The sequence below is a fragment of the Hetaerina americana genome, unplaced genomic scaffold, assembly GCF_022747635.1.
Source record: "Hetaerina americana unplaced genomic scaffold, ioHetAmer1.1.p SCAF_16, whole genome shotgun sequence".
In the NCBI taxonomy this organism is placed as follows: domain Eukaryota; kingdom Metazoa; phylum Arthropoda; class Insecta; order Odonata; family Calopterygidae; genus Hetaerina; species Hetaerina americana.
In genome coordinates, this window is record NW_027286719.1 from 11,679,601 (window position 1) to 11,707,205 (window position 27,605).

At 35.5% G+C, this 27,605-nt stretch overlaps 1 protein-coding gene across 4 annotated transcripts in view; it reads left to right on the plus strand.

Moving 5' to 3' along the window:
• The window catches only part of caly (ubiquitin carboxyl-terminal hydrolase calypso), a 119,878-nt gene that overhangs the window by 48,730 nt on the left and 43,543 nt on the right, over positions 1 to 27,605 (plus strand). For all 4 annotated transcript variants that reach the window (XM_071584108.1, XM_071584107.1, XM_071584109.1 and 1 more), the window contains exon 7: positions 8,215 to 8,393. In XM_071584108.1, the coding sequence (XP_071440209.1) occupies positions 8,215 to 8,393 (179 nt within the window). The remainder of the gene's footprint in view (positions 1 to 8,214; positions 8,394 to 27,605) is intronic.

The window sequence follows — 27,605 nt, forward strand, 5'->3', positions numbered from 1 at the left end:
GTGAGGAACGATCGGCGCGTCACAATTGATGACATCTGTGAGCATTTTCCCAATGTTTCTCGAACAATTGTTCATGAAATTGTTAAACACCATCTGCATTATGCAAAAATTTGTGCAAGATGGGTCCCTCGCGTATCTCAATGAGCTGGCGGCGAAGGACTATGCAGCAGGAATACAGAAACTTGTCACACGTTATGACAAATGCCTTAATTTGCTTGGAGATTATGTTGAGAAGTAGTTTAAAGTATCCTCTTTCAAATAAAATTTTTTATGTTTGTTAATATTTACTTTTGTGTCTTTATTTCACGAACGGGTACTACTTTCCGGATGACCCTCGTACATGTATGTGTATGTACATGTATGTGTATATATGCATATGTATGTGCATATATATATATATGCATATGTATGTGCGTATGTATGTGCGTATGTATGTGTGTATGTATGTGTGTATGTATGTGTATGTATGTGCGTATGTATATGCGTATGTATGTGCGTATGTACGTGCGTATGTACGTGCGTATGTACGTGCGTATGTACGTGCGTATGTATGTGCGTATGTATGTGCGTATGTATGTGTATAAATATGTGTATATATGTATATGTTTGTGTATGTGTATGTGTATGTGTATGTGTATATGTATATGTATATGTATATGTATATGTATATGTATATGTATATGTATATGTATATGTATATGTATATGTATATGTATATGTATATGTATATGTATATGTATATGGATATGTATATGTATGTGTATATGTATATATATATATATGTTTATGTATATGTATATATACATATATATATATATATATATATATATATATATATATATATATATATATATATATATATATATATATATATATATATATATATATATATATATATACATATATATATATATATATATATATATATATATATATATATATACATATATATATATATATATATATATATATATATATATATATATATATATGTTGATGTATATGTATATGTGTGTGTGTATATATATATATATATATATATATATGTGTGTATAGATATAAACCATAAACACTGTAATCAACCCGAAGGTCGATTTAGCGGGTGTTGGTAGAGTTCACCCAGTACTAAGCAATACCCGGCGTGTGAAATTCACATATCAGGCTCATCATCACACATGACTAATATATTTTTGCGAGAGTCTTCTTCAAATTATTGTGTGTATAGGTATGCAAATGTTAGGATTTTTTTCAATTTTTATTATATTGCACGCATTGTCATTTTTTGGATCATCTGGACATATTTGTATAGATAACGCGAGCGTTATCAATGGGAAAATACGGAAATCTGAAATCAACACCAGCAATAATGTCAGTGTAACTTGGATACCTACTAGCAATATTGTATTGTTTATTTAGTGAAGTTGTTTTATGGAAGGCAATGAGACCTGGAATTCATGCAAGGAACTCACAGTGAACTGGACCTGGGTCGTATCCTCATTTAAAATCTGAACTGAAACTGGTTTTGTAGTGAGGGGTGGGGCCAGAAGATAGTAACACTATTGCATTCCGCTGAAACATATGGTTTGCTTGGAACTTTCTCAGAATATGGTGATAAAAGTACAATGTTGACTTTCCAAAAGTATGTTTTATAGCTTGATAAATCATTTGCTTCCAGAAACAAATAATTCATATATTTATCTAATTGCTGAATGTTTCCCAAGCATACAGAATGAGGCAATCTTAACTGTGAATTCCATAGTGGGTTATGAATTATAACTTTGGATATCATGGTGTAAATTTTTTATTTTAATAGTATTATGGTCCATAACATAAATAAAAAAACATTCGCAGGACTATATGTGGAAGCTTGTAAATCATACTAAATTTTGGTTTCCTTTGAATCATAACTCAATTTTCCATCTTTATGAAAAAGTATTTGTTATGATTCTGATAAATATTTTAAAATCATCAATAAATGATGGTAATTCATGCATCTCACCTGAAGATGATGTCATTTCTGTATACTTGATGAAAGGTGATATTTTAGTAGCCATGAATGGTTTTATCACAATAGGAAATGACTAAAAAAAGTGATTGCTCTTGGGAAATATAATTACAAGAGATTCCAGTTGCATCCTGGATGTTGTGGGATATTGTTTTTCTTTTTCCAAATTTTCTTTTCGCTAGATCATAAACAGTTTGGGTGTTTCTCTTCTTTATGTTGTGACTTATCTCTTCATAGTAGGTTTCTGGTCACTTTTTTGGTATGTTTGTGCTATTGTATGAATTGTTACCATAATATTTTTAAAATGGTTTTCTGAGGTTCATTTCTTGGATTCATTTGTATTTTTTATTGCCTCTATGGGTATTCTTATTTGAGCTGTAATCTATGGCTGGTTAGATTTCACCTCCATCTCACAAGTTACTCATCTGTTACTTAAATGATGATATTAATTATGATCTTAATCAGCAATTGTTTTCAGTTTGAAATAGCTGATATAAATTAAACTTTAGAAAAACTTTGCACACAAGTGTTGAGAACTCATCACTAATTGATATCTTTTACTATAAATCCGGAAGGTGTTTAAAATGGCATGGAATACATGTAAGTGGTTGTGAGAATACAAAGGAGTGCAATAAGTTCATATGAAAAATTTTCTTGGCACACAAACAGCATTTACTGCAGGCTTAAGATTTGATATCTCAAAGTGCAAGGAGCATATGATCGGAGAAAAGCACATTTTAGTTATTTTCTAAACTGCCATGACCAGTATTTATTTCATTTTTGAAATTGTTAATTTCTATGCTAGAATGTTCATTATTTCCTTCATTTTTAAAATTAAGGTGGAACTAATTGAAAGCACTTTTGAAAATTTACAAGTAAGATTTCAGTGTATCATTATAATTTCCCTGAAAATTTGTGACAGTTTTGGCAAGTGCTGTCTAAATAAATTCTGTCCTTGGTCTCTGTATGCTTCTTTGCCTCCTTTCTCTCCTCTGCCATTCCGTCTTTTCTTTTAATCGTCTTCTGATGAGTTCATGTCCAGAGAGCTCAGAAGAAGGGGGAATTCTAGGGACAGGGATCTCATTCCCTGGCATAGTCGGGGGATGGAGATTTTCCTTTTGGGTGCCCCAAAAAGAGCATCCACTAGCTCTCAATTCTGAATAAACATGTTTCTATGCTACTTAGCCCCAAGAGTAATATTGCGGACAAGTTTCTTAAACCATTGCACTGATGTCACTCGAACCTTGGGGTCAAGTTACATCTGGTGTCCAAAGTAAGTGTGGAGCAGTCAATGCTTCAGACAATGAAAAAAATTGGGGTCCTTCCAATTGGCTGGGTAAGCATAAATGGAGGGAGAGTTAACCACCCTGTTTGGTTATCTAACTTCCTCGTACAGTCTGGGGAAGGGGACCAGATTTATGGAGATCTGTGGTTTTGCCATTTTCGTATCCCAGCTAGGCATCATAGCTAACAGCTAACATAGACACCAAGATCGAATTGCTTGCCCTTGGTGGATTTTGTCAATAACCATTCCCTCCCCATGGCTGTATGACGTCCTCTCATGGAGCTTTGAGGGGAAAAGAATATTCATGTTTCAATTCATTTATTTTTATTTACGATTAAAAATCAAAATTTGAGTTTTTACTGTTCTGTGAAAGTGTCTAACCGCATAGAAAGATTTTCTAATGATGCTATGAATGTGCTCAGTACTTAAGTTCATACTGATGCTTCTCACTGGCTAGAAGAATTTCGGTTGGTAACCAATTTAATTACCTATTCTCACTAAGTACTCTATAGAGAGTTAAATTTAATTGAAGATTTCTTGATTATCAGTAATATTTCTACTAAAGAATATAATTTGAAGTGCTTTTTTTTAAATCTCTTCTATGCTTGACTTTTCCGAACTTGTATGTTGTTATGCATGTTATGGAGTAAACCTCAAATCTTTAGGCTCACTTGACATTTTTTTCTCATGATTGTAGTTTCATGCCATGCTGATATTCTTGCATGAAAATTCCCATGCCAGGCAACAGGAGTAATTTTTCTATTGTTTGTGTTGTGTGCTTGTATACTACCATGTTTTGAATATGTGAAAGAGTCTCGCATAACTGTAACTGCTCCCTATAAGTTGATTATTATTGTTATTATAAATAACTAGAGTGTGGGATGGCTTCTTACCCATGAATATTGTAAACCATTAGAAAACAGTAAAATAGCCGTAATTTTGGGTCAGACCTGTAATTTGACCATGCTCCAGTACAAGTATGTGAATGCGTCTTATCATTAGGTAAAAAATGCTCCCATTCTTAGACTGCTTGGCAATTGGATGAAATATTTTGCACATAATTTAATGTGCTCCAGCTTGTTTTTCTGTAAACACAAATGTGTTCCTGTTAATAAATGGCCCATTAACTGCTGTGTTTTCTCACTATTCTTGAATCAGTTCTGCCTTGCAATCTACTCCATGATTTATTTATATTTACCCAGATGATCACCTGCAATCTATTTTATTGGATATCTGTTAGTGTATCAAGGAATTATTTTGCTGCGGGTAATTTGGTAGGCCTCATATTACACTTAGCTTAAGTGGCCCAGGAAAAGGGTTATGCACGTTTGCTCTGTTCTGACCAGTGTGTGTAGTCTTTTGTGTTGTGAACGAATCTACTAACGTAAAGGTCATTAGCACAAGCCTTACTTGGGGCAGATTTTCTATCCTCTAGTGCATGCTTCCTAATAGGAGTTATGGTTCGTTATGGCTTTGGATGTCTGAACACATAAAACCAAGTAATGTGACCATAGCATTGTGGGGAATTTCCAGTTTGCCCAGTGTAGAATTACTAATTTAATTCACAAAATATCAGCTTTCACATAAATTTAAAAAATATGGTATCAACCAAAAAAGTGAATTGAGGTATACGGTTTAAATTTTGGTTGTTTCATGCCTTAGTTTAATTAAGATAATAATTTCAGTGGTGTGTGTAGAAGTGAAATGTTTTCGTGTAATAAAATGTTGCTCTGGCCAAAAGGTGAGCATGTGGGGTGCATTGTAATAACAGCCAGCCATTTCTGCTGCTCTTACATGAATGAGTCTGTGAATGTTCTTTAATATACCCTTAAAATTTTGACTTCTGAAATATGTTTAGCCCTCGAATTCCTGGCTTGGTTAATATGTCAACTCTAGCAAGTTGTAATGGATTGGCTATTGCTATTTTCAGTTGTTAAACTCTCACAACACTCTCATGTGATAATTTGATAATCAGTTGAAATTTGACCAAATCCAGAGGAATTTTTTCTAGAATTACTCACTCAACCATTGCACTACCTTTTTGAACTTAGGTGATGTATACCTGGACCTGGAAGTCTGATACGAGACGCAAATTTTTGTAATGTTTTCAAACCTTTTCCTTCAATGGACCAATGAAATTCCCACTCTTACCACCTATTTACAGATTCTCCATTTGCTACTTCCTGCTTTTTGTTTCTTAGTAATCTAAAAATAGTTTCTATGATTTCTGTTGAAACTTTAACATTATCGAGTGATAGTATTCCCATAGTTTACTGGCATTGATGTACATGACACTCTCATCTAAGACTTCCTATACCTTTCATATAATTTGCAGTTGCCATTAGAGTTGTAGTTGAAATAACATGGTCTTTTCATAATATTTTGCACTGTATCCACGCATCATTTTGAATATGGAAATAAAACTTCCACTGTTCATCAAACTTCCCATCCAAGTCGAGTTCATTAAGTATTGGACTTGAACTTATTAATATACATCCCCAATGTATGGCAAAATCAATACATGCTCTGATACTAACCATTAAAGAATTGTGTTGGCATAAGCTCAAAATTAACTACAAAATTAGTTCAAACTGCAAGTTTGACCTTATAACATTTAATGGTCTAGTACTACTTGAGAACTACTTCCCTAATGGGCCAAATGTTAAGCTGATAATAGTTTGTGTTTAAACCTAGATCATGCTTCTTTAAGCATTTCACTTTAATTTCCTGGGTATTGGCTCCTTATGATGTGAACTCTGAGGGTACAGGGAAAGTGAAATCTCATACCTTGTGTTTGTGATTCTAAATTTTGTCATGGCTTAACTTGAGATGAACTCCTTCCTCATTGTATGTGAATTACTTTTGCTATTTGAGTAATTTCTTATGGGGATCATCAGTGTGATGACATGAAAATTAAGCATCTTGAATGCCAAATTTCTTTGAGCATGACCCATGCATAAAAATAAAAATTTTTGAAAATACTGATTAGGTTGAGCCTTTTTCTCCTGCTCTACGCTTATCTGTCAAAAGAAATCAGAAATAATTTGTGATTTCAGTAGATTTAGTGTACTCAAAAAAGTCTGCAGTGGCATTATTGCTGTCATCTTAATGCATTCGGTAGAGGCTATCTAAAGGTTATCAAAGGAGTTCCACATGTGCAGTATAGTTGGCTCACACATGCATTAGTTTTAAATGAGTCATGGCCTGAGGCTGTGTAAATTATAGAGCATCTGTATGACGTGAACTTGAAAAGTGGTATTAAACAACATTGGGATATTGATGATTGAAGAGGAAATAAAGGCAAAAAAAATGTGAAAGTGAAAAGCTGTGATAAGAAGAGAAAGTTAATAGGCAAAAATGAGAGATGCAGGGAAAAACAATGCTATTTTATCCTACAGTGATTGTCTTTGATGACACAGGTTAGATATCGACTGGCGACTTTCCTATCTGAACAAAAACATTCTTGCATCATGGCCAATGAATCCTTTGAAGAGTTGAAGGCTTTATGTCTTTCTAAGATAAATGTCAGATCCATCAGAAGGTACAAATAACCTCTGTATTTTTCTTCAGCTAAGAAACATGTGATACTAGTGGAAAGCTCATAAATGGGTTTGCCTATCGGGATGTTGTTGAGTTTCCATAAATATAAGTAACTTTTATTGTTGAACTGCAAGATTAAATAAATACAGTTATTTTTATATCTAAATTTAAGTTACTTTCAAGGTCAAATGAACGAGTGGAAATATTTTTAGCAATTCCCTATTTGAGAGTATTCATGTTGCCATGTGTACAGATGTGACATTTACAAAAAACAATGTGAAGTTGCATGCAAACATTTATAAAGGTAATATTTATAAACACTAAAATGCATTTCTGCTTTTCCTGAAATAATTTTTTAAGGTTTCATTTCTAAGCCATCATTTAAAGAATTTTTTCATCCCTGAAATAATTACTCATTTTATCAGTAGCAATGCATAATGGACTTTGCATGTGCGTGCTCTGTTTATTGTGGCATGTTTTATTGCATTTTCAGCTATGAAAGATGTACAAATTAGTGAAACCCAGACTTTCACCTAAATTTTGCATTTACAAAGAAGTACAGAATGTGGAAGGTGCATTGAAAAACTAAAAGAAGGAATCCTAGAGAAGGTGCTGGATGTAGGAAATTGGTGATGCAAGGGCTGTGTATAATCTTACCTCGGGCCCCTGTATCATGTCCACAACCTTATTGCTGGGGTAGGAGGAGGATAGAGATCATGCAAGATGCAGTACTCATGATGACACATCTGTTGAAAGGCTGTAGAAACTGGGGAAATGGCCTCCTGACTTGGGGAAAAGTTTGGAAATTTCCAACTGTGGAGGATAAGAGTACGAAAAGAAATTTCTCTTCTGGAAAAAACATTTTGTTGTGTATTTGTAGACCAATCTTTAAAATATGCAAAGAAAACATATCTTAAATGTGCCTTTTATGAGATATCCATAGTATTCATCAGGCTGTAATGATTACAACTGAACATTATGGAACTTTGAAAACAGTTTTAATCAATTTAGATATATATTTTATGGCATTGGAAAGTTATCATCCATAATTAGGATTTTTAATGTAGGTTTTTGTAGATTTTTTCGAAGAATGTCATATCATAAAAATGTATAGGAGGCTCAACTATTTGCAAGATCACCAGATAGTGCATGATAGGAAATTGCTTTATATGAATGTTTTTTTTTCAGTTTTTGGTTGTGAAATTTATGGGATACTTTCCATGGGTTGCTTCCATTGAATTACAGCTTTCTAGTAATTGCATTGTAATTATTGCTGGAAAAAAATTATCTGTTTAACATTAACAGGTTCATAACTGTTTAGCCCTACACAACTGTGTATAGAATATCCCTACAGTAGTATTACATGCTAACTAAATCTATACAGCTCTTCAGAAGCTGTAGCTGAGGAGATCCATGCTGACAAAGTTGAAGAAAAATCCACAAGTACATTATGCCCTCCGGATTACTCCACACCGCTGACAATTCAAACCTCGCCTGCACCGAGCAACTCCAGCACTGACACATCGTCTGAAGTTGGCTCTGCATTCAACTCACCCACCCAAGGCAAGGAAATATTCTAACATCTATAGTGGTTTTAATTAACTTAATAATGACTTGGAAATTATTATTTAATATCCATTCACCATTCTCTAACAGGTTCTAATAGTATTTGAACTAAAAACAGATGATTTATTTTTTTAATTGTGTTTTTAGTTTTATGGTGCTATAGTTCCTATTCTACTGCATCATTGTCTTTTAAATCACAATTTCTCAGTTGCAGTCATTTGCTCACCTCAAATGCGATTCAAAATTATACACAGACCCACTTCTTTGGGAAATAAAATTTATTTCGCTCTGCTGCATGACTCTTCTGCAAAATAACTTGTCTTTCACATATATAATGTGTACTCTCATCTTAATGGAGTAAAGTAAAATTCAGCATCTTGCAGCCACATTGATAATATGATGTAACCTTGATTAGTTGTCAAAAATGAGGTGACGACTCCATGATATCCTTTTCTACTTGGGTGTTGAGTGAAACACGACATGGTGTTGCTTCCTGCCAACTCGTCTGTCAAGTGTTTCTCGAGGCACAAAATTATCTAATTTTAAGGTGTCCCCTTCTCATTATATTTGTACGCTCATGAATGTAAGTTTTTTTGGTCATCAATTAATTGGTTTGGTAATATGTGGCGAGTATAAAATGTAATATATTCTGTAAGCAGTTTTCATCCTTCAAGCTCGGGGCATTTAAAAAATTAAATTCTGTGTAGACTACTGGTATTGAGGCTGAAAAAAATCTGAGCACTAAGGGTTATGCTCTCAATCTCACTGGTGTTTCTTAAATTGGTAGATTTCAGCCCTTAGGGTAACCCAATTCCTCAAATTTGAACTAGAGTATCCATAAATATGTATTCATTTCATTTCAAGATATTAAGAGATTTTTTCAACTAACTTCTTTATGGAAAATCTCACTATTCAATTGTCTGTAAAATTGAAATAGCGGTAATTTTAAATCATAAAGCAATTTTAATAATCCTATATGATAATAGCATAACATTTTGTTAGCAAGAAATAATTTTGTGCCTTGCATGTTGCCTTTTTCTAGGTATCTGTGCAGCTTCAAAATTTGATTTAATTGTTGACTTGGTTTAATTATTCAATTCATATATTCACAAATTCAATTGATGGGATTAGAATATAACACACACATTGATCAGCTTATTGTATATTTCCAACTCAACCTGCATTTATGTAAAAATATTGAGGTGTTAGGTACTATGCATTAATGCATTAAATGCATATTTTCGTATAAAATGCCCGTATTCTATTATTGCTTATGAAAAGAAGGTAAGTGAATGTTATCTTTTACCCATATTTTTTTGCCATAAGGCCATAAAGATGTGGAAAATCCAATTCATATTCAAGTAATTTCAATTTGAGGTAAAGGCACTGCATTTAAATTATTTTGGTAAGTTCTCTTACTATCTCATATCTTTTCAAACATATAGTTAGCAAATGAGAACTAAATCACCAAACCCGCCAAAACTAAGTTGAAAAATGAAATTTCATCCTTTTCCTACGTAAATAGTAGATCAGAATTACCTCATTTCATTTCAATTTGTTGGTCAAAAGAGAAGAAAGAAGTTCAATTATTTCACCTTACTTTAGACAATGCTTGAGAATTAAATTCTAAGCCCAAAGGAAAGTGAATACTCTAAAACTGTTAGAAATACATAAACCATAATTTTATGTGCATCACACCAATTGCTTTCTCTTCTTTTTTTGCGTGAGATTGTGGCTACCGTGTTACCAACCCATTGATTTTCGTATCAATCGATATATGTAGTGAAATTCAGTTTAACTTTGAAGTTTCATTTTATGGTAAAAATTATCGTAGAGTAGACATTCCTTTAAATATTGTCTGGGTTTCCCTATTTTTTATATCTTGGCACCAATTATTAATTATATTGCATCAAGCTTCATCAAGATTCAATACTCTGTCTGCTTCTGTTACACTTGTTACATATTTCCTCTATTGGCAAAAGCAGCTCTTGATTTACTTGCTATCTAAGCTACTCACTGTTCATCAGAGAGAGTTAACTAAGCATAATACTGGCTGACATATGTTAAATATTTTCAGACATCATGCAGAAACTTTGATGTGAGTTCAGATGACCAATGATTTATTGTTATATAATTAAAAAGGATAGGTAATTGTATTCAGCTAAGGATTTCAAAAATTTCTGAAAATTTGATGTACTGTATTAAAATATGAGGTCCTCATTAATTAACATTGTTTACTCAAGTATTATCTTAAACTTAAGTTCCTAACATTATCTTCATTGATGACATTATATTTTCAATTTGCATCTAGTCGGAACCATATTCTGTAGCTTTTCTGAAGGTCAGTGGGGATGAATGAAGATTTTACCTGAATGGATGACAAAATAAAAATTGTACATATGAGATATTTGTCTAATAATTAAACAGTCAACGTTAAGGGCTTAAGTTAGTTCCAATCATATTTGAATCAAAACTTGATCTGACCCCATTAATAGTATGGGTTTCCCTTGGTGGAAAGGCAATGAACATGAATATCTGTAAGGGTTTCAATATCAGGGGGAGGTTTTTCTAAGGATAGTTTTTCCAACGTATTGTTGCTAACAGCCTGATTGGAGTCTGATCTTATATGCAACTTTTGACTGAAAGAAAGCCATATTTCTCGGAGAAGTTTATGATATTCTTTGTATGAAATGTGCTGCCAAAGCAGCATTATAGTCATGGGTCTTCTGGACAGGAACATTTTAATGCTTCATTTTTGTTTTTTTAGTTCTTATTCAGAATAAAAATAGAGCACCAAAGAGCAGAAGTTCCGTTCCTCCTAAAATAATTCCATGTAACGTAAGTTGGGGTAATGTTGTTGTTATATTTATAGGGTATTTTTGACAGTAGACTTGCGTTTCAGTTTGCTGCTTGAATTACCATCTACAATATTCCTTGTTGAAAAATATCATACTTAAAAATTTTTAATGGTAGAGCAAGGTTTACTTTTAAAGTTAAAAACTTACTGCGATGAATTCTGGAAATATTTGACTATTTTACATCAACTTTAGGGTATCTGGCGATAACCAAATGTTGGTTTCCATTAATTGATGAATATTATACTTTTCAAAAATTCCATCTACCTTTTTATATTTCTTTAGTGACACTAATCTTTCAAGAACTTATTGCATTTTCATTCCAATTAGTAATAAGTAATAACCTCCTAATTAATATTCCAAAAGTTCCTTAATTTTTGTTGCCATGACATCTGTTTTGCAGTAATGAAATTAAGAACACAAAGTAACTTTCCACTGTCCTTTATTAGCGTACAACCGGTTTCAACGCTCAAGTGTCATAATCAGGTAATGATGATGACGCTTGAGCAAGTACCTGATGATGACGCTTGAGCGTTGGAACCGGTTGTACGCTAATAAAGGACAGTGGAAAGTTACTTTGTGTTCTTAATTTCATTAAAATGAATTTCTGCAAGGTTGAGCCAGGAACAATTGAATATCTGTTTTGCACTTTGACTTCCACATTAATCACCAGAAAAAATTAAATTTGATCCAGCTTATACCGAAAATCAAAAATTTATCACTCAGTATTACTCATGTTAATAGTTGAAACAATGTACAACCTTTACGAATGTTCTCCTCTTTGTCTTAAGATGTAATCTGTGTTCATTCAATTGTCTGTACAATGTCAGATTATGAGAAGAAACAATGAAAATGCTTAATTCTCAGTTATTTGGAAGAATTTTATTCTGAAATTGTTGTGAATATCACATACTGTTAACTGGCTAACAAGTTTGCCGGATGCCCGAGCATGCCAACGACAGACAAAAACATCGATGAAGTGAAGAAGATAGTATTGGCCAGTCATCGAATCACCGTAAGAGAAGTTGCTGAGAAGCTAAACATATTTATTCAATTCGATTTTTACCAATGATCTGGGTATGGCACTGGTCACCGCAAAATACGTACCAAAATCGCTCAATTTCGACCAAAAACAGCAATGCATTTACATTGCTAATGAGTTAATTGAATGACTCTGTCTGTGACTACACAAATTGGCTTTAGAGGGTCATAACTGGTGACTAATCATGGGTTTATGGTTATGACGTGGAAACTACCAAAATCCCAATCATCCCAATGGAAGCTGCAGCACAAGCCAAGACCGTAAAAAGCGCACCAAGTTCCATCGAATGTGCAAGTTTGCTTAGAGTTTTCTTTGATTGCTGGGGCATGGTGCATCATGAGTTCTTGCCACAGGGTATAACGGTAAATAAGGCAATTAACCTGCTAGTTATGCGCAATTTGCAAGGAAAGTTAATTACAAATTTGAATTGTCTTCTAGGGCACATCCCTTATTCACTGTACTATTTATTATTGTGTGCATTAAAAGATTAATCAGATAGGATGTTAGTATCCCATGTTAAATATTCATAAGGATTTTATTTGTGGCTCAGTTCCACTTTTTTTGTTTTCGGTGCTTGTTTAGTGCTCAGCCTTGGTTCTTGGTTTTGATATGTCTGATAAATGGATAGATATCAGGATATTGCTGGCTAGCCACAGAAAACAAAAGTTTGATTGCATTCAGAGAAGTGACCTATCGCCTTGGTTGTGTGCCCTATGTGTGGTTCATGAGAAGTTTCACTCTATTGTAAAGTTTGTGATACAAAAATGTAATAAAAATGGGATTTCACAGGTTTTTGTTCAAAACTTAAAGCAACCAGTCCTGTTAAACAGGCAATAGACAATGAAAACATGTTCTATACAGATTATGTATTAATATATGCGCAGTCATAAAAATGAGGCTGGGAAGGGATACAGCAGGGGGTGTGGTATAGGATGGGTAATAATGGTTGGTGACAGAAGCAGGGGGGGATGGAGGATGAGGTGGAAGTAGGGAAAGGCTGCTGAGGGAGGAAGGGAAGGAGGTAAATCAAAGGCTGAGGAAGGGAGGAGAGAGGTTGCCAGAAGGGGTGGGGATTAACAGTCGAGACCAGGTGCTATATTTTGAGTATGACAATGCCAAGTATGTACTGTGCCCCTCCCTCTGTATGAGGAATTGTATTTTCTTATATCTATTTGTTGTAAGAATTTATAGAGTTTGAATTTAGTAACTCTTCAAATTACGTACCAGCTCTTGATCCGTATTAAGTGTGCATGTAGGGTGAAACCAACGGTTGTTTAGATGAAAATGTTGATGAACCAGAGTTACACTGTGTACTAAATGTTAAATTGACTTTTGCCCGTTGTTTTTCAGTGATCACCTTCTATAAAACCAGATTGATTAATTGCAATCTGTGAAATGTTTTGTGTATGAAGCATGTAAAATGTGATACGCTCATTATCATACAGTGTGTGGGAGAAATTGAGTGAAATTGGCGGGTGCAAATCATTTTTCAGCGAATGCTCTCCCAATTTCAAGTGATTCACATGAAGCTGCCGGTGAAATTGTTTATGAAAGAAGCACAGTTTGAAACATTAATACCTACGTATCTTCACCGTGCACAAGATGAATGGAACTTTGTATATGATTGACCTTTCTGAATCAGTTTTGAGGGGCTGAAATTTTCAAATCCAAATTATTATGCAGTTTTGCAAAAATAAGCTTTTTTGAGCATTGAAAGTTTTCTGTTCTTAAAATGCAACTTTCAATTAAAAACCATTCATTAAATGTTGAATATACTGTGATGGATATTTCAACCTTAACACAGTTTTGGTGAAAACAACTTGACGTAGTTAATATAATTATCCATTCCAGGACAGATGATGTTCATTTTGATTCAAGTTTTGTTTCTAGCCTTGAAACCAATGAAACTGGGAATTTAAAAGTCAAAAAACTTATCACTGATATGTGTATACCTAATTGGCTCAGTTATATAGTGACAATCAGCAAAATGAAGATTCTTTGAATGTGTAAATGGAATTTCCTTTATTTATAATATACCTTCTTTGATTACCTATGAGTCTGTGCTGACATACTTTTCTTGGGCTTTTAGCTGATAACCTTGTTGGGGTGCATTTCTGTCTCTTATTGTTGCTGAATTCACAGGGAGGAAAAAAAAAATAGGTACACAATGGATACATAAATGGTGCATACTTATTTTTTATTGATAGCATTCTTCAGCATAGGTACATATTTTTCTTTCAGAGCAGAATAATAGTTTTTGGGGGCATATTAGTCTATGCTGGGTAAGCACTTGAGTTTGCTGGTCTAAGGTGCACATAAAATAATTCTCATTAGATGTGACATCTTCAAATTTCCCTTCAGTTGTGCATTTGAATACTTCTTGACTGTTATCATTTTCTGGGCTTATTTGCATTTGGTTCTGTGGTGTATTCTCTATCTCATCGTAAAAGGGGGCATCAGTCACAGTTGCAGCACCTAAGTTCAGTTGCTTCAAGCAATCATCATAAACTTTATTGTCACACTTTTGCATGTAAGCATTGAATGCCGTTTGGTAAGGGCAGCTGTAGGAAGTTAAGTCTCCTTTAGCATTACATGTGTAATATTTAGTGCAGTCTGAAATGTGAGGCAGTCGTGCTCTGTTTTTACACTGCACACCAACTTGTCTGTTGGAAAGTTTCAAGGGTAATGCATATTGTGGTACAAGTGATGGTATATTACTTTTCACAGGGTTAATGTTTCTTGTGTGATTCATAGTATCTTTCTGAATGGTTGGAAAATTCATATTAGAATCATTGTGACTATTTTGATGTTTTACTTCAGTTTTTTTGATATTGTCATGGTTATGATTTTCATTAGCCTTCTCATTTGTATTTTCATAGTTGAATTTCTCATCTTTGTCTAAAAACGGTTGTGTGTTCTTTTTATTAGAATTTTCTGCATACCTCTGGTCATTACTGTCTGAAGCATCTAAATTGTGTTGATATGGTAATTGGGTAATATATTGCGGTAATGTTGCCATAATATCATTTTGACCCTTCTGTTTCAAGGTGTCGCTAGGGTGAAACACTGCTGAATTCCCTCTATTAATTATAAATTTCCCTGGATTTAGGTATAGGCTACCAGTAGGAGTAATATCTTCAGTCTTTTTGTTATTAACGCCAAGGTACCATTTATCACCTGCAGTTGGTTGAATTGGTGAGTATGAATTATAACTGTTGGCCTCCAGTTTACTTGAAAATGGAGAGTTTGTATTCAGATCAGGGTGAGTAAGGCCACCAAAATAGCTGGATGTCTGAGGTGACGGCTGAGGTTCATCATGAGACTCCAAGAGTGTTTCAAATTCAAAGTTAGGTTCTTCTGCAAAGAATTGCTGTCGACTTTTTACAATATCCTGTACCATTTCTGAGGTAATTTTGAGGTCACCTTCTCCTTGACAGTCTTCATAATCTTCTGGAATCACACACATTCCTAGAATAGGCTGAAAGACCTATGGAATAAAAAATGATTTTCTTATCATTCAAGGTTTAATTTTGCTTTTTCAGCTTCATATTTGACATTTCAAATGAGATGTTGAGGGTTATGTTGCTTGAATAACCTCATTTCCAAGTATGTACAATCAATCGTTTGGGGCCAGAAAGTTTTATATTTATTGATGCTGACTTTAAATTTTGGTCTCTCTTTGCTATTGAAGTCCACAGAGCTTTGACTGCTATCTCTAAATGCATTGCTATGCCGTGTAATTGAGAATATATATCATAATACCCATGGAGTATAAACATTTGACTGAGAAGTTGTTGAAAGGAATCTTTATTTGGACTTTGAGATAGCAAATATTGATCTCTTTGATGAGTTAATATTTTCAGCTCATTTACCATGTATGTGTCATGGTCAAATCTCTTTGCAGTAATGGTCTCCTAAAGTGTAATGCAGCATGAGAAGTGTAAATGTAATGTTGATAGTTATGTAGTACACTTCTATGGAACATGTTTTCCCCGGTAGCGTATGTTCTATGGATACTACATGGATGGATACTACAGAGTATATGAGTCCTAGCAATTACGGGGCTCAGCCAAATCGGCCATATGTTGTGCCCGGCAGCAGGGGAGGCAAGGCTTCGGCGGTCGTCATCCCATGAAACCCTTGCAAGGGAAAACTGACAGCTGCAGGACAGAAGACACAGAAGAAGAAGACCAATTTAGTTGGAATAGCAATTTGGAATGTTAAGACAATGTTGAGAAGAAGAAAATTAGAGAATATTAAGTGAGAAATGGAAATGGGGAAATAGATGTTTTAGGTCTATGCGAGGTGAGATAGAAGGATAGCGGGGATTACTGAAGTGATAATTATAGAATAATATACAGCGGCGTGGACGAGAGCCAACGAGGGGTTGCCATAGTATTGAATGAAGAGGTAGGAAGAAGCGTAGACAACATAGAGCAGGTAACGGAGTGATTATTACTAGTAGAGATAAAAGCAGAACAGACGATCTTGGTTATTATTCAGGTATACATGCCACTGAGCAACCATACAGAGGAAGAGGTCGATAGGATGTACGATCAGTTAGAGGACATAATCGCGTGTGTTCCCGCTGGGAAACATTTGATAGTGATGGAGGATTGGAATGCGACGGTAGGTGAAGGAAGAGATGGTGATCAGTCGGGGGACTATGGTTTAGGCACAAGGAATGACCGCGGGGAGAAAGCAGTTGAGTTCTGCAGGAGTCAGGGGTTAGTCATCACCAACACTTGGTTTAGACACCACAAAAGGCGCAGGTATACATGGAAAATGCCAGATGACTAAAGGATGTATAGGCTAGATTATATTCTGATTAGACACAGGTTTAGTAGCAGTGTGATAAATTCGCACAGCTTCCCGGGAGCGGATGCGGACTCAGACCACAATTTAGTTGTTATGAAATGTAGCGTCCGTTTCAAAAAGATAAGGCAGGGGCGGCTGGTTAGAAAATGGAACTTAGAAGCATTAAATGGATTAAAAAGGAAGGAGTACCAACAAGCAGTGGAGGAAATTATGGAGGATGGTAAAGGGCTAAGTACTATCGAAGAAAAATGGTAAAGTATGAATAAAGGGTTATTGCAATCCACAGAAGACACTATTGGAACCGTTAACGCTAAAAGGACTAGGAAACCATGGTTCACGGATGAGATGATTACAAAGATGGATGAGCGGAGAAAATGGAAGAATATAAATACAGAATTAGGCAAAATGAAGTACAAAGAATTGAACAATAAATTGAGGCGGGCAACAAATAAAGCAAAAGAAGCATGGGGGAAGACGCTGTGTGAGGATATGGAAAGTTTGCAGAGGAAGGGTGAAATTGGTACCCTGTACAGCAAAGTTAAATCTTTATCGGGAAGTAAGAAAGGGAGATCTATGCTAACAGTTAGAGATATGGCGGGTAAGATATTAGTTGACTCAGGAAAGATCCAAGACAGATGGAAGGAATATTTAAAATAACTGTATGGTAAAAAACGTATGCCAACAAAGTTACACATTGAAAAAGAATATGAGGTAGAGGAAGATAGCTTAGGTCCAGGCCTACTAGACAATGAGATAGAAAGGGCATTAAGGGAGATGACACTAAATAAGGCCGTGGGGGTGGATAACATTCCTGTGGAACTACTGAAATGTTTAGGAAAATGTGTGAGGAAGAGGCTATATGGGCTGATTCGTAGTATCTATGAGGAAGGAATCTGGCTGGAAGACTTAATGAGATCAGTTTTAGTTTCTATTCCGAAAAAGGTGAAGGCTACATCATGTGAGGACTACAGGACAGTAAGTTTGATATCCCACGCAGCTGAAGTTGTTCTAAGGATCATCAGCAAAAGGAGAGAGAATAGGGCAAGTTATTACTTAGGGGATGATTAGTTTGGGTTAAGGAAGGGGAGAGGTACGCGTGATGCCATTGCAGTAATAAAATTATTAATGGAGAGGAATATAGAGTACAATCAGGATGTATTTGCCTGTTTCGTAGATTTCGAAAAAGCATATGATAAGCTTAGGTGTGCATTGGGAAAGGAGTGTCTGGATAGGCATTGTTGGGAAGAGGTTTAAGGCAGGGTTGCCCATATCACTGTTGCTGTTCAACCTGTAAGCAGAGGAAATGATTAAAGAGGCATGGGAAGAACTGGAGGTAGGAATGAAAGTGGACAGGGACAAGTCCTTGATGGGAGGGTGATCCCACAGGTAGAAAATACCAAATTTTTGGGTTTCCACATCAATTCTCAAATCTCTTGGGATGTACACTTAAGTTCTTTAAGGAGTAAGTTAAGCTTGGCCTGCTTTATAATAAGGTCCATTAGGTCCACAGTTTCAGTGGCTGTTATCTGTGCACTATACTATGGTGAATTTTATTCTCACCTAGCCTATAGTATCCTTTACTGGGGTTCATCATCTAAGGCCTTGGCTGTTTTAGGGTCCTAAAAAGAGCCATTCGGCTAAAGAGTTCTGCAAAACACACTGCCCCTTGTCGTACTCTGTTTAAAAAATTGAATGTTTTGCCAGTGCCATGCATTTATATTTTTCATGTAGTGGTACATACAAAAAGAAATCTGAGTATGTGAAAAATTGTGATAGCCACAAATTTTCTAAAAGGCAGAATGAGCAGCTGCACGTTTTATATGTATGTACAAAAAATGCAGGTGCTGGCCCAAGTTTATGGGCCTTCAACTGAGATTAAGTTAAACCTCCAGCTGAGATTAAGGCCCATAACAGTGTGGCTGCATTAAAAGTAAATCCACTTGGGTTCTTAAAATTAAAAATGCTTTATTCAATTGTAGAATTTCTTGATTATGCCTGAAATGTGTCTTTTATCCACGAATGTATTTTGTTACTTTCCCTTGATGTGTCGTATATCAAGTGTAACAGTTGTAACAACTTGATTGCTCGACAACTAAAATGTATAATTATTATTATTATTAAGTATCTTAATAAGAAAGGCAACCAGAATCGGCTTTAATGTGAAAGTGGGCTAATTTTTCTCTGCTTTCAGCGAATTTGATAGTTTGAAATTAATATAAATGTTACTCAAACGAGAAAAATTTTGTCCTGTTGCATCAGAGAAATCATATCTAGTAATTAAAATTTGTAGCTTACCAAGCCTATTTGGCACTTTCCAGGGACCCACACATAAGTTGATTGAGGTTTGGTGATGTTTACACAGTAAAAGAATAAATTGCATTTTGTAGGATGTTTCATGCGGTGGATGGGACAAAATTTGCCTGAAAAAAATTCAAAATTTGACATTGTACATCTTATGAATTTGACAAGAATTAGGTAGTCACAACCAAGACAGTAAAGATTAATTCTGTGATGTTCTAAATGATATCTGGTTGTACATATTAATGGCATAAAGTTGAAAATTATACAAAAACGTATTTTACGTAGTATGCATTTGGTCAATTTTGATCTCATGAATTTCATTTGTTTTATCGAAGTAAGATTGGCTAATTGTGTTTCAAAGTATTTGTTGAGGAATATAGTCTATCATCATAAGTTTGTCTTTAAGGAAAGAAAATTGGACCTGAACAAGTGTGATGTAACCATATGTAGTCTGTACTAATTGACATTACTAAGTCTGGATAAATAATATATACTTTCTGTGCAAATTAGGTGCCTATTAGTTTGTAGCATGTCAATATGATGAGCAGCAAAATGTAGGCTTAACCTAAGTATTTGCCTTAATATGTAATATGCACTTAGTGGAAAATTTCATGGGTACTTACCATTTTCCTCTCTTTGGTTACTTATAATAAACATTGAAATGATAAGAACAAGAGAGAAGCTCCTTCTGCCGCTCATTTTACTTGCTACACTGAAGCTGACTAACCAGGATGCTTCATGAGAAATCCTCAGTCAGAGGTATTTGTGCTCCATATTTTCTCCTTGTTATCACCTTTGCTCACCACCCACCTAACTGTACTTCTTAACTCATTTGCATCTGTGGACTAAAGGCATTCCTTAAGTAAACATAGTGGATTGTGAGCTATCTCTTTTAGAGAGGAGAATGGAAATTTCTTGGAAAATTCTTTCTTGTTCAATTTTATCAAGCTTGTTGCTTATTACACTATTATAGTAATTCAAGTGTGAGAATTAAGCAGTAATATTTTGGTTGCTATGGGGAATGGTAATTTATTATTCACTTTCATCTCAGATGAATGTACAATTTTATGTGGCAATTTCATTAAACATGGATTTCCTTTTTGTATTGGTATGGAAAACTGCTAGTGGATAGTGGCGTAGAAGGGAAATTTTCGCCTTCTATATTAAAATAAAAGGTATTCTTCTTGGCAAATTTGTAAAGATTTTTCAAATTGCTGTCAGCTGAATAATATTTAGGTATTGTTATTCATTATTTATGTGTTTACCAGTCATAATGGTTTCTCATTCCAATTCATTGATGCCTGCTATATAATGATGACTTTGGAGTAAAATGTTACATTACTGGGGTATTGAATTCAAAATTTTTAATTTTAGATTCTCATATTATCATTTGATAATTGCATTATCATTGTGAAGAAAATTATTTATTATATTTATAGATAAAATAAAAGGGTGAGAGAACCAGAGAAGTTGTAAAAAGTCAAGAGTTTCATATTATTTTCCGAAAATTAATGTGCATAAAGGTGCATTGCTCAAGAAATCTAATATCTCATTGAAGTTGCTGTTATGGAAAAATATCTCCACTACTTTTTTTCTCTGTTGCCAGCCATGATTTTTTTACCAAGTCCTGGTGAAGTTATATGAAAACACATTGGGCCCATTCATTTTAACGTACATAAAGCAATTTTTATCTTCATAAGTAGTATCATAGTATGATTGTGTAGGAAATGACCCAAAGAAGAATTACTCTCTGCCATCACAAACATCTTCACTCCCAATAAAATCCTTCCTTCGGTAAGTTTCTCACATGTGCTTCAGTTGCTCTCTTTTGCCACACATTTTGCCATTTGACTTTGATCTATCCTCATGCCAGTTTCCTTGTGTTGAAGTCCTTAAATATTGCCAAATTTGTATGTTTTTCCATACATTATCATTCATTTCAAATTTCTTAAACTATTACAATAGTTACTTTGTTTAGGATATACAGGGTTCGTCCGGAAAATAAGTGTACTGAGCTCAGGAAAAAAAATTTATTACACTTTTACATATCTTAAGCTAATATTCCTCAAAATAGGACCCTTGTGAGTCGATACACTTGTTCCAGCGGCGTTCCCATTCCTGGAACGCTCCCGCGAAGGCATCATCGGGAACCTCTCGAAGACACGTCGTCACGGCCTCTTTGACGGCGCCCAAAGTCCCGTATCGCGTTCCTTTCAAACTCCTCTTTATCTTCGGGAACAGGAAGAAGTCCGGTGGTGCCAAGTCCGGGCTGTAGGGCGGGTGCAGCAGCGTTGCCACGCCGTGCTTGGCCAAGAAGTCCGACACGACAAGCGCGGTGTGAGACGGCGCATTGTCGTGATGCAGCCGCCAGATGTTTTTGATAGCTGGCCGGACGCGGGCGACTTGTTTTCGAAGCCTGTCGAGCACTTGGACGTAAAATGCAGCATTTACAGTTTGTCGTTCAGGTACAAATTCGTAGTGGACGACTCCCCTTTTGTCAAAAAAGACAAGGAGCATCGCCTTGATCCGAGATTTGCTCATGCGAGCTTTCTTTTGACGGGGTGATGATGGGGTGTCCCACTCCGCACTTTGTCTCTTCGACTCCGGGTCGTACTCAAAGATCCACGTCTCGTCACCCGAAACAACGTTCTCTAAAAAATGTGGATCATTTTTGCAGTGATCCGCAAGTTGGGTCGCGATTTCCAAACGATTGAGTCTTTGATCATCACTGAGCACTTTCGGCACCAACTTTGCACAAATTTTTCGCATCTGTAATTGCTCCCTAATAATCTCGTGCACTATTGTTTTTGGCACATTACACTGCTCTGCTATCATCCGAACACTAAGACGACGATCAGAGTTCAGTACATCGCGATCTTTTCGCACATTTTCGTCGGTGAGTGTCGTTGATGGGCGTCCAGGCCGTGGTTCGTCGTCGACCTCTTCTCCGCCCTCCACGAACATCTTGTGCCACCGAAAGATCATGTTTCTGGACATGGCTGACTCCCCGTAAGCCTGGTTAATCATACCGACAGTTTCGGTAGACGATTTCCCAAGCTTTACCGCAAATTTGATGGAATAACGCTGCTCCAAAAACTTCGGCATCGCGTTCCGTGACGTGGGTCGAGCGTGGAGGTTCGCGTTAACAGAGCTCCTCACTACACCACAGCTCAGAGCCGACTGTCTTTTTCAGCGTCGCTTGCCAACATACCCCCCTCCAATCGCAGCCCGTCAGAGCGGTGCTGGGCGCGCCTGGAGCGGCGGGAAAAAATCAGTACACTTATTTTCCGGACGAACCCTGTAGGTCCATCATAAACAAATATTGCAATCATGGTCCCTGTTGCAAACTGCTTGGTTTGACACCAATCATTCAAATCCTCTGATTTTCACCTGAATTGTGTAACAGCCTGGAGATTTAAGAGAAAATAAACCAAATCAAGGCAATTGGGTTTTGGTGGCACAGCTTGAGTTTCATGAATTTGTCATTTTTGGATCTAAGAGGGAAATTTCCTAGAAGGTAGACCTTGCCTACTTCATCATAGTTTGATCTGTTCATCATAGTTTATGTTCTCTGTGAACATACACTTGCTAGGAAATTTTTTTTCACCCCCAAATTCCCAAATTACTTGGGCAGCCCCTCAGTCCCAAAGCTACAAGAGTAGACTGAAAACTACGGCACACATGCTTGTAGGGCACAAATAAAGACAAATAGCAAGATTGGGCCAAAAGTACATTGAAGTACAACTCGTAAGTGACCAAATTATATATTTATTTTTCAACCCAGTCACTGTTAATGGTAACACATTTGTTCCAATGTGCAACAAATTTTTTCATTCCGTCACTGAAAAACTCTTCCAACTTTTCTCGAATCCAGGACTTGGAAGCTGCCTTCACCTCATCGTCTGAGGTGTAATGCTTACCCTTGAGGCGTCTCATGAGTAGAAGAAAAAAAGTAAAAATCGGAAGTCGCAAGATCGGGTGAATAAGGAGAGTCTGTTCAAATTTGAGCTTTTGCTGAGCCTCTCCAGTTCTGTGCAAGGTGTGTGGATTAGTGGTGTCATGTTGAAAGAGTATTTGTGCCAGGCTCTCGCATAACACAAAAAACTCAATGTCATTGTTTTAGAGCCTGCATATACTTAGAAGAATTTACCATTTCCCCTCGTTCCGGAAAATTTTTCACGAACTCAGCGAGCATCCCAAAACACAGTCAAAAGAAGTTGTTTTGTGGATGGTTTTGTTTTGAACTTTTTCACCTGAGGAGAAGACCGATGTCGGTATTTAGTGCCGTCTTTTCTGTTCTAGGTTGTTATCATGGACCCATGACTTCACCCATCACAATATTCAGAAGAAGGTCCATCTCCCTTTTCACGGTAGTGCTGCAAAAGTTGCTGGCAACATTTCAGTTGACATGTTTGTTCTTGTCTGCGAGGTACTCATTGGCAACCATGAAATTTTACTACCCATCAATTTACAGTAGACCTGCCAACAGCTTTCTCATCATAAACAGCCTTTAAACAATGATGAATCTAGGTAGGAGTTGATTTTTTAGCTGTTAAAAATTCGATTACAGCGTGCTGTTTGACTGGTGTTGGCAAAGCACGGCTCCATACTTTGGCTTCTCGAAATGCACTGGATGAATGCAACAACCTGAAATCTGTACATGACTATTGAGCAGGAATGTCACTTCCACAGGCTGCCTGGCACTCTTCTCAAGTTCATTTGGTTCGTGCTCTACAAGCTGTGTTCACTAGATTTCAGCCAACTCTTGAATTTTAAATGGTTTATAGTCTTCAAACAGATTGTCTTCACTCTGGTGCAGTAATAGATTCCTTGCATTTTGAGTCATTCATTGAGGCTTTTAATGAAGAAAAAAAAATCCATCCATTTGCTTTTTTAAGATTGAAGAAAGTTATCACATTTGAAAGGTATGCAATCTTCTGTGTTTAGTGATTGCTTGCCATTAAATAGTAAAGAGTGTTTTATTCAAAGGAATTAACATAAGAGTAGTATGGATTTTTTACTAGTACATGTAACTGTGGCTATTTTTATGTTATATGAAATATTGTTGTGAATAAATAATTGGGATCTAGATTCATTATTAAATTTTATGATTCTCTGGAGCATATAATGTTTGGCCATGTAGTACAGAATTAACTCTCACCATGAGGTTTTCATGTATTAGTTTTTTTAGAATTGTTCAGACTTTTCAGAGAACATTAAACTAATGAAGGGAAGAATGGTTTGATATTGAGGTAAGAAATGTCATGTGTTTCACATCATTCATAAGAAGAACCACCATTAGTGAATTCAAAGGAGCTTATGACGACTAAATCAATAATTAATGAGTACATTTATATTTCAGCTAACCTCAATTATAATGGTTTGGTTTACATATAAATTGATTGTTTAACTACATAACTAGTGGGTGAGTTATAAATTCTTATCCAGTGAACCTATGGTGAACATGTTAAAATTATTTTCTGAAGACCATTGTTAAATGAAACAATGGTAAAATAATAATCAAAAAGACAATTATTGAGGCTTAATTATTGTGGGTAAACCAAAAGTTCACAAATTTCCCATTTAGTATATTTATTTGATATGAAATTCTTAAATTTTATAAAATAGTGTCATGATAACTATTAAATAATTCTTAAACAATGATGGCATGTATTAATATTAAGCTATTCATAAATTAGACATAACAAATTACTTTTTTGTCTTCTCTATGGGTTTTTATGGAAAGATAACATCTGACATTCTATGCTGGGTACATTGTTAGGAATGTAATTCATTAATTTTGAGTTATACTTTGTGGCTGTTATAAATTTGGAACTTGACTATTAAACATTGTTGCCTCATCCATTTTATTCAAACTCAAACTATTTTGCCTTCCTTGCTGCTCTTTCACATTGCCAGCTATTGAATACTTCCAAGTATCACAATTTGATATCTACCTTCATAATCAAAATTTGTATATATTTCAATTTCCTTTGCCTTGTTTGCCAGCAATGGGAATTTTTTAGTTTCTTCTCCAAAAGTTTTGTTTCATCAAGAGAGATTTTATAATGAGGATCAGAGCTGCTGTATTCTGTGATGGGCAAGTCTTTCCATAAACTTGATGATTTCAGGCTTCACTTTGTGGAAATCCATTCTAATAAATCAAAAGAGAGATGGTACTTTTTTCCACACTTTATTTTTAAGTCGACCGGTTTCATCGCATAGGCGACAAAACTGGTCGAGGCGACGACCTGATGATGTCGCCTATGCGACGAAACCAGTCGACTTAAAAATAAAGTGTGGAAAAAAGTACCATCTCTCTTTTGATTTATTAAGTCTTTCCATGACTAATTTTTCATGGCTCGTGATTTTTTGTAAACTTACATTTGGCAGAGTGTTTTTTTTGTCCTATATTTAATATTCCAATGCTGCAGGGGGTGTCATATGCACTCTTTCAGGTATTAAAGGGTACAGTGTATCTTTTACTAATGGTTTATATTCCTTATTTTTCTTTACAGTGTTATATCTGACCACAGAGTTTTCTTTTTGCAGAATTCTGGAGACTTGAGTGTCAAACACAAAGGGGACAATTGTATTACTGGTGGGATTAGGATGTGGGTTAAGTGCTTCTACCTTAATAAATATTCATATTCTTTAAAGGCAGAGTGGATGTAGCAATTTCTTATGAAAACATCAATTTGATGTTTTCCATCCTTTCCTAATTTACCTTCTTTTCTCTTTTTCTTACTTTTCCTATTTCTCGACTGTAATAAAAATTTACAGTGATGCCATACCATAGCAAGTAGCATGGGTGTCTGCCCCCCTTGGAATTTTGGAAATCTTGGTATTTGATGAAGGAAACATCATTTAAATATCAGAAACGTATGCTTACTCAATGACACCCACCCATGCTGTTCCCCTGGCCCCTAGATATTGTCATATAAATGTTTGTACTGATAATTCAGTTGTGTTGTGTGCTTTACAAAAGGGTAGGTGCTTGTTATTTATAGACCCTGATTTCTTTATTTTGTATGTTATATTAATAAAGCATAAGTGGCAAGAAGTGAGCGGGTGGTACATCCCTTCATTTCAAAATCTGCTTGAATGTCTTTTCCCCGCTGTCCTATCTCAGTATGCCACCTTGGCTGGTTCTTTATCATAGACCCAGGGGGATTGATAGGTAGGGGTGATGCCTGGGATGGACAGATGATTGGACTGCGATAAAAAGGGCGTTGGAGGGTGTGCCATTATCAGGACCTGAGCTTCCTCTTTTCTACTTGTAATAAAGACGTCGAGGCATGGCAGGCATCTTTGATTCACTGGTGAACTGTATTTTAGGATGAACTCATCAAAAGTTCTCCTTCTTTTGTGCATAAATTACAATTCTATCTTCCATGTAGGAAAGAAAACTTTTTAGGCCAAAAGAGCACTATATTATTTTTCTTTTTGAAATTTCCTCAAACATTTTTTCTCACTGGGGAGGGTGAGGGAACCCCCTGCACCATCATTCTGTTAATAGAATCGCCCATTACAAAAAAAATTGTTGTCCGCTAGTCAGAATTCCACCTGATGTGGTTAATCATGTGGTAAACCTTTCTCAATAAACTCTTTTAGCGTAAGAATGTCATCTTCAATTGGAACTTTTGTTAACAGAAAGACTTTGTTAACACTAATCAAAATGGTGTTTTTTTATAAGAGTGCATCTATTTCAAAATATCAGCGAAGTGGATTGAGATCTTGCCATAAGTGTGTGTTGCCTGCATTACTTGTTTGTAGGTGTACCCATGGAGTTGACATTAGCTCATGAAGGTATGCCAATTGTGAATTTTCAAAAGTCTGTAGAGATATGAAGTTCTTGACAGTGATGGACATAACTTCCCTTGGTGTTCAGTGGGAATGGAATAATTTCTGAGACTTGGTATTTTTCTTTCAATCCATCCTGTTATATCACTTATAATTGCTGAATGTGTGTTATCATTTATGAGCTCACCTATCTTCCTTGTAGCATTCGAGTGTAGATAATGACTGTCAAATTTCCTTTTCCAGCATGTATAATAATTATTTACTATCTAATAATATTTACTATTTAATATATTTAATATCTTTTAATTTGATGACTGCTTTTCTTTCCTCAAACATAATATTGGAAGGTGGTGGTCCTGCTTTTCAAATAAAGATATGCCACTTCTTGGT